Raw genomic sequence first — 13,959 nt, 5'->3', positions numbered from 1 at the left:
AGCCCCTGGACAATTAACAGTTGACTAAAGTACAGTGGAGTCTCCAACTGGCTATCACATCACAGCAGAGAAAGCAATACCATTATCCATAGCTCTAGTGTGGTCCTCAGATATTGATTTTGCCTAACTGTTGTCAGTATCTTAAGAAGCCCGTGATAACAGTACAAGTAAGATGACAAACCCTTTTGAGATTATTACCACATACCACAGCTGCTCTCAAAAGACAAATCAAGAAACCCGTATTTCTGGAGACTGCAGACTCCTCACAGACCCACTCGTCACCCAGTTCTTCCCGTTAACACAAACTACAACGTGCGGTAGCATTGCACAGGGAAACACACTAACAAGCGTAAACTCCCTCAGCATGGTATTTATGACCGTAAGGGCAAGTGTCAACCTCATCAGAAAGATCCTCTGCATACAGCACAGCAGATCTATAAAAAACCAGGTCATCCAAACCTCTTTTTATTTCTAATGGCCAGACTTCACATTTTTAGAAATATAGGGCTTCTTTGGCCATGTTAGAATCAACGTTTTGTTTTAATAATTGCCTGAAAAAGAAGCCCATGTTTGATACTGAAATGATTTAACAACTGAGATGGCCAGAGTTCATCACTTACTGGACTCCGGGTCTGAGTTGCCGTCTCCTTCTGTCCGGCTGTTGGGTGAAGCTTGCTCATAGTACTCCTCCTGGGGGAAGCCAAGGGGCAGAGGGTGCGATGTGCTAGCACCGCTCGTGGGTTCGTGGTCTCCGAGCCCACTGTCACTGCAGCTTTCCTGGGAGCCATCTGGTAGGTGAAACGTGACACGGCGCTGAGGCTACAAGGAAGGAAGAAAATTATATGGTTTCCACTACAGTATCAGTAATTGCTTAATGCAACCAATTTAGGAAATGTATTATTTCAGTTATCTGCGGAAGACGCATTATCTAGAGCTGTGCACAATTTCAGGCTTTCATGAACAGGCAGCGTGCTTTCAAACCCGCTTCACCTGACAGCACTGCTTTCTTCTATTTTTTAAAAATGTAAGCCCTGATGCAAAATGAAAGACACCTCAAACTAAAGAGATTCTGTCAGACTTCACAAGTCTTTGGATGCCTTTTGTATATTGAATTGGAGATTTCAATCACTTTTTGAGGCTCAATTTATTTCACTACTCAGTTTTCTAGTTTTCAAAAAACATTTTCTTTCCCATTAAAAGCTGTTCCACACTTTTGGGCCTAAAAATGTGACACACTTCTAATGTTGTTTGATTCTTCTAAGGCAGAGAAAGAAGAAACAATAACAAGCCTTATGTATGTAGAACAATTTTAATAGATTTCGCATATGCATTAAACTAATGAATTAAAAGTAGAGGCCACTACTCTCCTTCAGGTATTTTCTCATGACTCCTTTGATTAGTATTATACCACAGACCTGTATCTTAATTGTAAAAGGCTGGAAGCTGGGAAACAAGAGAGCTGAAGAAGGAAAACATCACAGCACAGCTGTTGAAGGAAAAGCCAGGTGAAGTGAAGTACCTGATGCATCAGGCATAGGACAGGATTTTCATTACCTAAGTGACTCTACATGATTTAGGAGCTGAATAACTGAAATGCAAATCATTCCCAGTATTAAAAGAAAATATGAACAAAGAAATAAGTAGCTCTCTGCTTATTTCCACGTGTCTTATTTCCATGCATTTCAGAAACATGAAACATGAAGATTCAAAAAAAACCCCAAAATAACAATTTAAAATATTCTTAGCTTGATGTTACTCAAAATCCCATTTGAAAGGCAATGCAAAACTTTCCAGTTCCAGAACTGCTGGGATTAGTAAAGCTGGAGATAATATTTTAAATGCAATTATGCAAAAAAGTATATACTATGTTTATAATGCAGCAGATGTTATCAGAGGTCCCTAGATATTTGTTTCCTTTAGGTGATGGTGTTGACAACCATCAGTTATATTAATTTTTCACTAAAAAGTTAAGTTCCTCCATTTTTCAAGATCTCTGTGTATTACTGTGTATTATTACATATGCCCACAGACAGCTGCTGTGCAGTATGGTACAGCCAAGAAAATGGCAAGATCAACTTTACCTATGTAATACCTGACAGATGTGAGTGAAAACTCTTCTCAAAAGCTACCAGTAAGAAATTCATGTCTTTCCCAGAAAAATCTGTTCTCGTGCTTCGCCATTGCTAACAGAGAGGTTTTCTTCTAATGTCTAACCCGCTTCTTTCTTGTTACAAAATAAATCACTTCTTCAGTCCCATCCATCATGGTCTGGTTATTCCCACTCATCTTTCAGGCATTTGGCACTTTAGTCTACTTCAAAATAAACAGACCTTATTATTTCAATCTGTCGTGTGCCTTCTGATATCTCTTACTACTCCGCCCTGCACACATGCTCACACATGCTTCTCTGTGCACCGCTCAAAACTCGTTACAGAGCTTCAGAGCTGATATCTTTAAAGTGTGGAGTAGAGCAGAAGGTTCATTTCACATCTCCTGCAGGCTCCACTACTGCTTTGCCTTTTTCATGGCAGCATAACACGTTTTCCTTGCCAGCCACCATAATGCCCAGCTCCTTTTCTAATGGTCTTTTGCTAGTTGTCCCCTTTCTGGTTATTGCCATTGGTTGCTGGAGCCTACATGCGGCACTTGCTGGAGCCTACGTGCGGCACTTTGCATTCATTCTTCCTGCCATTCTGTTTTTCCAGATGATTTCATGTGTTTATCATCAAGTACACTTCGCCTTCCAGTCCTGCTTTCCTGTTTACCAAATTTGCAGATTTTAGACTCTCCCTCATTTGGCAGATCTTTGAGAGAAATTTGAACAGATCAAGCCAAGACATCAGTTGAGCTCTGAAAATCTGAACACAGAATGACTTCCCATCACACGGGATAGAAAGAGAAGACACCTCTCCTGTGACTGCAGGAGAAGCTTTACAGCCCACTGGAAAAAAATTCAGATAGTGAAAGGTTCACAGCTAACACTGCACAGCCCCACAGTCCATCCCCTCCCCCCCTCACCCCCAGTTGTTTGGTTTTTTTTGTGTCACCACAAGAATCTTATTATTTAGCTGAAGAGCAAGCTGTCTGCAGCTGCTCCCAGGGCTCTCTGTAATGCTGGCTGGGACAGTGGTCCTGCTCCTCCACCACCTCTCTGATCTTTTTTCCCACCACAGGCAGTAGAGATACATGGAACATGGAACGTTCAAAAAACAGATGGATCCACAGAAATTACTGATATGCCTTATCTTATTCTATTTCTTAACTATCAATTGCTTCTCATAGACCTACTCATGCCAGAAGTCTCAGTCAACTCTTATCTGAAAGTCTGAATAACTGAAGTTTTGTGGAGTTGATCCAGTGAAAATATTCCTGCAGCGTTTCTGATGTACTCCCCCCACATACAAAACTGCACCAAGATTGCCCAGAGGTATACCTACAGCATGTAGAAATGGAATATACTATTTCTTTGGTTCAAATGAGCCTGCTATTCACAGTGTCTATGAAAATCAACATTCATTGCATGAACTGTCTTGTAGAAATCACATATTTTGTGAGGTTTACATTGCCTTTGTGCTGTCTTGTGATGCCCACATGCTGTTTGGTACTCGTACTAGGTTGTATCTTCTCATCTCCAAGCTACCAGTGAATCTTAAGAATGAAGTATTCTTAAAATGTTATTAGCCCATGTTTTAGCATTAGATACCAGTACTAGCTCTTGCAAATGGTTGGGAATACAATAGTTTCTATTATGTGCAACTGGGATTCACTAACTTTAAACAAATGAGTATTTCTTTTCGTGGTTTGTTGTCAAAATACCACAAAAGTTCTTAAGCAGATCACAGCAAAGGAGACCAGAAAGTCACCAAGTCATTCTTTTAAGCTACGCCAGTAAGCAAAAACAAAAACCATACCCCAAAAAAGTTAAAAATCTCACTAACTAACCCTCATATTCAGTGAAAACCTGTAAATACTTAGTTACATACACTGAGGTGATATTAGTAGGAAAGATAAAACCCATACAATTTAAAATAAACTGGTATCAGCTAAAGGCTCATGATTTTTAATTTGATAGTGTCCCTGTATGTCACACCTGATAACGCTGATGACAGATCACTTTTGGAAGAATTTATCAAGATGAAAAAAACCCCAGTTATTTCTCTATGTGGCAGTGCTGCCATTTTCTTAATTCAGGCAGGCATCAGACAATGATCTGGAACAAGTAATTCTAATAAAATTTTGCCAAAAGCTGGGACTTATCTTCTGTCACAATTATTTTGGAAATTTCCTCCTTGAGGCATTTAAATTTCAATTTATAAGATTACAAAATATCCTCAGACTCCAGCTGCTTTTCTATTTATCACCAAAGGGAGTTAGCACCGACAGTAATAGAATAACAAGGATTATGGTTTGTTTTATTTATTTGACTGACAGTTAGGATATTTTTTAAAAAAGAGAGAAATGCAAGCAAACCCATTATATATTCTTAGTGGATTTTGAAAAAAATGATGTAGGAACTTGTAATATAGACAATTAGACTGATAGGGGAAAATGAAGTGAAAAATTTAGGAAAAAAGTACAGTAGCATATAGTTTCTCAGACATATTTAACAATATTAAATTACTCTTTATTGGTATGAAAAAAGAATTTTGCTTCCAGAGATGTCATGAACCCAGACACAAATTCTGTCAAAGGTCTCACATAGCATCCACTGCATTTTGTAAAAGCACTGTGTGTCTGGAGGGATCAAATTATCTCAGAAAACTGCAAACCTTTTACCCTCATTATTGAAATTTATATGAAGACTGATCAAAGCCCCAAACTATTCTGTGTTCAATCTTTCACTACAATAATTAGACTGTGGCAGTGGGAATAATAAAAGATGAGTCTAAGTAAATAGCTTTGGATACACTGAAGGGATGATTTCTGGAATTATACACCAGGGGTTAGCCAATTTATAATCAAAAACTGAAAAAAAAAGGGTAATAGAAAAAGCAGCAGATATCAACTGAGGAACATTAAACTATTAACCTTATTATCTTCATTCAATGAAGCAAATTAATATCCTTTTAAAAGGAGATCATAAAGAAAAAATAATACTGTTTAAATTATATTGAATTAATTATATTATTTAGATGATACTTCTGACTTAAAACAGACCTTATTTTTGAGATGCTGTGAGATAGCATAGACGTAAAAGAATAGGACTGCTTCAGTATTTCTCTCCACTACTAACAGCCAGTGAATAAAGAATTAGTAAAAAATATTGTTTAACTTTAAGATCTAGATTTGCTACTAACATTCATTTTCTCAGTTGCTTATGTCTCTCAAATGCTAGGAAGGTATGAAATGCATGCCTTAACCAGACGATGAGTACCTTTAGTTAGGACCAGTACTTCTCATTTGTTAAAGAAAATCCCTAACCAAACTATAAGTTCCAGGTAAAATCTTTTATACTGAACTACCACCTTCTGTTCCAGACTGACTACCTTTTGTTCCATATGCTTTGATTGAGACACAGCTATTATCAATGTAAAATTCTCAGCATAACATAAAAAAAACCCCAAACAAACAACAAAACCCACAACAAACCAACAGTTTGAAAGGATCCAACTACAAACCCAACGGGAAACATGTTTTTGTGTTGAAACTCATGAAAGACAAGCTTGTGTTTTTTTGGTTTTGTTTTTGTTTTTTTTTCTTTCCTTTCCCTATACTTAGTAGTGTACAGCATAGCTATTGTGGCCCAAACAGTTTGTATCAATTTTTTTATAAGTCTGTATTTCACAGACATACTGCAGCCTACAGCATTAAATTTACCAATAGTGACCTGTATTTCTCTAGGAGCATCTATGCTGAAAACTCTTGGTCACCAATATTGCACACAACTAGAATCACTACTATAGTCACTTTTTCTGATTTAGGAGTTGCTTTTGTATAATTTCTTCAATATGGCCTGAAGTGATCCAGTGATCCTGCACAGGAGTGTTTGTTTTTTTGGTTTTTGGGTTGGTTTTTTTTTTTTTGTGTGTTGCTTTTTTTTTTAAGAGCAAAATGAAGGGCTTGTCTTCTGAGAGAAGGGAGAGAGGTAGCATGCATCAAAGTGACAATATCCAGATGATTACAGAAGTCCAAGCTTAGTGGACATTAAAATCAGTGTTTTCCCTATCTCACATGAAAAAATAATGCCCTCAGCTACTGCCAATACTATTAGTCTTAATTGCATCTCATACAGTTCAGGCTGTTTGAACAAGCCCTTCTTTTTATTGAATGATTTTAGCTGTATCAGCTACTGTCCTATCTTTATTGATCGCATCCCTTTCAGCTGCTGATTTTCTATACAATTGTCAAACATATCTACTTTTTTCCAAGTTTACCATATTTACCCTTTTACATATTCACAAAACATTACATTTTCAGCTATTTAAATAATCAGAAATGTAGTATCATCCTTTTGACATCCTTGTTTCTAGTCCTCCTGATATAATATTAAGAACTGGTATCTTACATCCTCACTAATTACTAATGGAAAATACAGCATCTGGCCTCCTTCTCAAGAAGAGAATGCTTTAATAAATACTTCAGAGTTTTCCTCACCGTGATTAACAATCTAACTGTTCCATTGTAGTATGTGAGATAGGTACACAGTTTTAGGCTTTCACTTATTATTGATTTAAATAACTCCTCCCACTTTACTAATTTATTTGGATGCAGGAAGCATTATCTATTAATTTCGAAGAGGCAAGTAAAACTCGGCTGATTGCACAGACAAATGCAAATTCAATATGGATAATTATCCTAGGCAGATTGTTTTTCAGTGAAAGAATTACTGCCTCCACAGCAAAACAGCGGAGCAGACGGTGCCCCTTTACCTGCTCAAATGCAAATTACTTAAAATTGTCAGATCTCGTAGATGGATTCACTCACACAAAGAGCTGGCTTGAGTGATGAGAAATAATCTTGCAAGACTATCTTGTAACTCTACCACACTCACTTACTCAGGGTGCCTTTTTAAAATTATACTTACATGCCCCTACAGGCATTTCTTGCAGGCATGTAAAACTGCACCTAACTGATAAGCAAAAATGTCATGTATTGCAGCTATTGGCTATTGCAAATGAATAATTCTGTGAAACCCTTTTTCATGTGGGTAAGGAACAAAATCTTTTTTAAAACCACCTACTTTAAGAAGCAAATTTTCGCTGATGCCATTTCTCACTCAAGTAACTAGAAGTTACGCCGATACTCCCATCCTCCTTTTGCGGCACAGAGGTCATGGAACAAACTCATTAGGCAAATCATAGCTGAACAAAAAGCATTACAGACCTGGAACTTCACAAATTTCTGATTAACAACCTCAATGGGTATTTATTTTCAGACTCTAAGCCTCATTGTACCAAAGAGTATATCTCACATGACATTTCCCAGTGACATGTAACAATTACATTGTGTTTTCTGAGCTTCTTGAGATAACAACAATGAACTGAAATAAAAAAGCAAATAAAACTGAAAATAACATTTAAAGCTTGTCAAACATTTTATTTAGCTTTTGAAAGGCAGTTATTGTATGCTAACTAGATGTCAAAATGAAAGCTGAAAGCATGCTTTTTAAAGTTTAATTCTTGTAAGTCTTCAATTTGACATGTGATTAAATAAAAATTACACATGAAAGTTGCACTATGGCTGTGCTGTTACTAAGGTTGAGAAATAGGAAAGCCTCAATTCTCATTGTTTTTTTAATACTTTCTTCACTTTCCAGGTTATCATCTTTGATATTATTATCTTGAATGCTTGATTTCTGATAGGCAAAGCCATTTTAGTTAAAATAACTTAATAATTAACAATAATACAGAAACATTTTGGTAGTAATTTACATCACTTCTGACCGCTGATCCAACAACATGGATCTTTATTAGCAGAAATGGTAAGCAGGTGTTATTACAGTTGTGAATATTTCTTTTTCAAGTAACACAATTACCTAGTATTTTATCTGTATTGATACTGAAATAGAGTAAATTTATACTTTCATAATTGTACATAGCACTCTATCTCTAACTTAATTCTGTTAATTTATACATTTCAGTTGTGGCTCAGATAAACAGATTTCATCCTTGTTCATGAATAACAGTATAGATTTATTGAATAAAAAATGTTGTTCCAGTGAATTACTGACCTCCACCCCCTACTTTTGCATCACAGCAGTCAAGGCTAAGCCATTAAGTTTAAGTGTGATGAGGTTATTAGAGCTACAGAGACCTAGAAGAAATCTCAAGAACCTTATTCAATTTCCATTTGCAATTTTTTTTCTATTCAGTTTTTCATTTAAAGGTCAGATCTTTCTGAAGCAATACACATGCGTATAACTTCACAAGCCATCACAAGTGTTCACTCAAAGAGGCTTGAAAATGTGTCTCCATCATTTCTAACTAACAAATGAAGCTATTCTTATTAGTGTTTCCCAGAAAAAGGGACTTTTATCTAATTTGGTTCTGTGGGTTGAAAGCGTACTGAATTCAGGAGAAAACCAGAAACACATACTTTTAGTACGACATGTTCAAGAAGTATTCTTAAATAGTTAGACACAAATAGTTCTGCATCACTTTAGTTGCATTTCACGCTATAAAATAAATTTTGGCTTCACAGAACTTTTTCCTGCAGGTGTGGATAGGATATTTGAGAGGGATGATTATTAAGCAGGTCCTGTATAATACAGACATGGAACAACTTTACGTTTCATATTCAGATATGTAGTTGTCAAATGTTGCCAAGAGCAAGTTGCAGTGTAAGCTTAGAAGCTGAAGAGGCTGAGATGCCTCTTGAATAGAGAGAACGGAAGACAGACAGACAGATCTTCTCAACTACTTCTAAAAATAACCCACATATTTTTTGATCCAAAGGTTTCTAGACTACATTTCCACCAATTTTTACATCATTTACAGCAGCCCTCCAAAGTCAAGGCGACTACGCATTGCTCGGGGCCCCCAGCGAGAAGCCAGCCCTTACTATGCCCTGATAAAGAACCAGGTTTTCTGCAATATCTCCCAAAAAGGATGCCACACAAAAATTAAAAAAATAATTTAAAGTGAAGGACCTTTTAAATGAGTAGAAAAGCAGCTCTTTGGCATGTCACTATCTCACTACACTTGTTATGACAGCACACCTTTGTTAAAACAGCATTTATTTTGTTACAGTGGCAAATCTATGACGTTTGATATCAGATGTTTTATTACCTAGAATGAGAACTGATGATAGTAAAAATGGAAGGATGAAACTAATCTATTTTATGCAGCTGTCAAAAAAAGCATCTTGCTCTTTCTGAAGAAGAGAAAGAATAGACAAAAGATTGCTCTTTTACTCAAACTGGGCTTTCATGAAACTCGCCTTGCTTACAATGCAGTGAAAGAATTCTTTTTTCTGCTCTCTGTATCAGTATTTGCTTGCAACATTTATCTTTTTGGCCTTTAGCAAATATCCTTTAACCACCCAGGTTACCCATTCTTAATTTTAATTGTACAGTGTGTTTGCAATCTGAGGTCACCTATCTAAAGTACATTCTCATGGCAACCATAATTAGTCCACCTGTAGGTGAAATGATTAAGGAAGAGGCAAGAGAATACAAGGAAACCTGCTGGACTGTGTAAAATAAAGCTGTAGGCCAAAATTTACAAGAAGTGATGCAGTTTATGCTTCATTTGCTTTGTAGAAAGCAAAATTCCAGCATTTCGCTATGCAGACTTTTATCAGCATTATACTCTTTAGTGGACGCCAGTGGTCCAGGACAACCTTCCCTGGATCAAGAAAATTTTCACCAGAAAATGTACCACTGAGAAGAACCAAAGAAAGCTTCCAGGGCCAAAACATGTACCCTTAAATTGCCTTTCCAATTGTCAGATGAAGTTTTACTCTAAATATAAGAAATTATTCCATATACTGAAATAAAGGATTTTTTGACTAGGACGCTTTGCTTTCTTTCAGTCTTATGTTACTGAAAATAGAAGGATTCTATGTGATAAATGCCACTGTGAACACGATTGCAATACTTTGGTTTTATTTCACATATATGAAATATCCACTTTTCTCTCCAAGTTGTTTTAAGAAAAAGCATTATGTTTTATTTTATTACAGTCAAAATATCTCCCATCTGCATCACTATTTTCAAGCTTAACTTAGAAGAGTGATAATGAATAATTTTTTACCTGTTATTTATAGTAGAATACATGAAATATTCAGAATTACTAAAGTGAGTTGAGCTACACGCTACTAACACATTCTTAAATGGATGTCTGAAATACCTGTCTGTAAATGGGAAAAATTCTACAAACTGCAATGCTGCATTGTGTCATTGATCCTTTGCTGCTACAGAGAGATGTCTCTGGAAAAGTCCTTTCAGATAATCCGAACATATAACCGGCTTTCAGCATTCACCACTTGTATAATTTCAGTAAAGCAAAATATAAAGCCATTAGCTTTCCCTTGTTGCTCAAACCTTTCTAGCTTATTTTCATATTCACTGTGGCCACCCTTTAGGACTATTAAGATTACTTACTCATCTTTCTTCACGGAGCAAAATATACACTACTGAGTGCCGAAGGACCGTGGCATACAGCAGCCGGCACACAGGGACACCGCAGTGCTGGGCAGGAGAACGGGGGGGGGGGCTCCAGCCGCAGCCCTCGCAGCACCGCTGAGCCCCCCAGGGTGGGTGGCCGGCCCACGGCCCACGGCCCTGTCACCTCTGCTCCGAGACCACCACCACAGCACGGCTGGAAGCCCAGGCCCAGCCTGGTGAGGCCCAGGCGCCTGGTGAAGAACCCGGCTTCATAAAGCACAGGCCCGTGACCTTGAGCTGTTTTCCTGGGGCGTGGGAGGAAGCACGCCAGCCTAAGCCACCTCTGTAAGCAGAAGGTGAAACAAGTGCAGTTGCTTACTTGGTAACTCAAGGAGTCAAGAGAAAGCTATTAGTGCAAAAGTACATAAAGTACCAAGGGAAAATGGGAGAGAAGTCAGCAAAAGTGAGGACAGGGCACCTGCAGGGAGCCACAGAGGCCAGCTCCTCCTCATGGGGCTGCCGGCCACACCGCCTGCCAGGCCTCCGCCAGCAGCTCTGCGCGTACCCGTGCTCTGCTCAAGCAGCTTAGTCCCAGCCACTTACTGTATAAACCCCAAAACAACATTATTGCGTATGCATAAACAGCATAAGCCTGAGTCTGAGTCCCTGTGTCTCTGGAAAGATGCCCAAGTATGAGTGCCCCAAAGAGCTGAGAAATGCAAGGGGCTGAGAGGGAAGGCCAAAGGCACATGCAGCTCCCTGGCTGCCTTCGGTGCCCACCGCTAGTTCCTCACCCGCCATGCAGAAGATTAACACTGCCACCACCTTTACTTCAGGATTATACAAATTTCATGTAAAGCTCAGTTAAATCACAGGTAAATCTTATTCTCCACACAAGCCACACTGAACTTGCAACCTATAAATCTGCAATACTTTCACAACCCTGACACCAAGGAGTAGATCAGGAAAGGCAACTTCTTTCTCTAGTTGATCCAGAAAAGCATGAGAGTGCTGAAATCCCTTGTAACATGCAGTCATGCAAAAACAAATGCAAGGCTTCAGGTCTACAGTGTATTCTTACTGTAGTCTTTACTCGGGAGAAGGCAAATTGCTGTAGGTACCTGAGAACCAGGGAGGACGTCTGAAGTAAACCAGCAAGAAAAATGTGTGTGGAAAGGTAATAACATTAATGTCAGCAAAGCTGGCATAAATCTTGTGGGCAACAGGCATACACTATGGGCCCAGCTATCATCCACACACAGCTACACGTGCACGCGCACAGACTCACATTCCTGTATGAATTACACTATTGAATACCCATGGCAACTGCCCTGGTTGCTCACCCTGAAATCGTTGTAATGCATAAATTTTCCCAACTAAAGAATTCAATTTAATTCTACTCTTTAAGATATTTCTTAGTGTTTTCTTATTTTCATTGGCATACAGCATCTGTGCTTTGCACAAAACAAAATGCTCTTCACACATTTTCCAGGCAAAATGTGTAAATACAAACTTGCAGCATTAATTATGTTCTTTCTCCTACTGTTTTTAATTAATTTGACCTTTGGTCCTATTTTTGTCAATTCAGAAGGCATACTGCAATCAGAAGAAAGCTACGGTGTAAATATTCTATTCTGCAAGTCACCAACTAAATGAGTAAGCAATGGAGCAAAATCTATAGCATGCAATTAGTATTATCCTTTTTTTCTTTAACTTCACAGAACTCATTAATAACTTTTAGTAGGTAAAATTGAAGCTAGGAACCCTCCTACACCTTAGGCGTATTATATTCTACCTTTGCACAAAAGAAATTCTTTTGATGTACTGGAAATCTTATTAATGGATTCACCAGAAAAGAAGCATGTAAGCTGGCAGAAGCAATTGCAAGAGGTAAAATGAATGTAAATGACAGATGAAAGAAAATTTCCATGCCGTTCAGATCAATATAAACAAAAGTGCTGCAGCAACCACAGCACAGAGATGAAGGGAATTCATCAAACTTGTATTTCAGATTATTTGTCCTGTTCCAAATGCACCCTCTGTGTTCCCGAGCTATGTTCTTCCTTTACCCAATTAATACTACATTAAGATGCACTCCTGCAGGGGCTTTTTCCTTATGTTGCTGAATTGAAGTTTTTTTTCAGTGCACTCAGATATGGGAGGGGGGAGTGTAGAGAATAGCTTCTTGCTATTAAATACTGCCATTTGGAAAGCCTGTAATTGCAGCACTTAATAATTTTCTAAATACTCTAAGCCAGAATTAATTATCCCTGCTATTATTGCAGAACTATGGATCATATATTGGGTATGATGAAGAGAATGTGTGATAGAACACTTTATTGTATTCAGTGCATGCAGTGGGTGTGCAAGGCACTTAAACTATTAGAAGCAACAGGCTTCTCTACTTCAATTATATCACAGTATGATCATCAGGTATCTACAGAACCAGCTTTGCTCATTTCATGCTTTTTGTTGATGCCTAATTAAACACTTTTAGTACCTTTCTTTATACCAGGGACTAATCATCAATTTTAAAAGGATCCTACTTTATTTAAAATTGTATTGGTTCTTGGTGAAGAATCAGAGGAAGGTAAATGTTTATTGTTAAACAGCTTCCATTTCAACAGACTTTGAAATGTATTTTCATTAGCAGACAGAGAGCAAGGCACATCACAAACTTCAGCAACCGCCTTTAATGCAGTGAATTCTGCAGTCATCTAGCATTTTTCTATGGTATCGAGGAATCAAAAATATCTGTAGCTACTGTTATAACTAATTGTTTAAAAATCCCTTTATGCAGAAGCTGGGTGAATGTAGGAGGGGTGGTGGAAATGGGAGGAATAGCTGCAGAACTGGTTGTAGTGTTCTGCGGTAGAATTACTAACTGAAATGTATAAGACATTCAAACATTTTGAGATACGTAACAAAGAAAACATAAACATGGTATTTACAAGGGGGAAATCAAAGCCACAAAGAGATGAAGTTTCACTTCCAGAACACTGGATTCAGACCTTTGCGCAGACACAAACTAAAGTGACTTTGATTTCATTCTAGTGTGTCAAAAACAACAACAAAAAATTTTACAAAAACTATCAACCCCTCTACAAAAGAACCCCGATGCCTGTCTGAGATTCAGTGGGATAATGCTAAACTGTTGAAGCAGGCTCATTTTTTGAAAAAAGGCTGGCAGCATTGCTTTGGTTTTGAAGTAGACTGAGAAACCAGAAGTGAAGGAGCAGCCTGAAGCACACCAGCTGACTCTTCCCAGCAGTTCTAAAGACTTGGGCTGTGTTACCCAAGTTCTGTGGCTGAAGCAGAGACAGGGATTTATTTACTAGAGAAATGTACTGTCACATCTCAAATGAACACAATCAAAATCAGCACATATTTCAGTCGATGCTTGTGTAGCAAGG

At 38.0% G+C, this 13,959-nt stretch overlaps 1 protein-coding gene across 2 annotated transcripts in view; it reads right to left on the bottom strand.

Moving 5' to 3' along the window:
- The window catches only part of PCDH11X (protocadherin 11 X-linked), a 508,267-nt gene that overhangs the window by 139,936 nt on the left and 354,372 nt on the right, over window positions 1-13,959 (bottom strand). For both annotated transcript variants that reach the window (XM_056360034.1, XM_056360035.1), the window contains one exon: window positions 621-819. In XM_056360034.1, coding sequence (XP_056216009.1) covers window positions 621-819 — 199 coding nt within the window. The remainder of the gene's footprint in view (window positions 1-620; window positions 820-13,959) is intronic.

The sequence above is a fragment of the Falco biarmicus genome, chromosome 14 (assembly GCF_023638135.1).
Source record: "Falco biarmicus isolate bFalBia1 chromosome 14, bFalBia1.pri, whole genome shotgun sequence".
Lineage (NCBI taxonomy): Eukaryota > Metazoa > Chordata > Aves > Falconiformes > Falconidae > Falco > Falco biarmicus.
The sequence above is the reverse complement of the archived record's forward strand: the minus strand, read 5'-3'. Positions and strand labels throughout refer to the sequence as shown.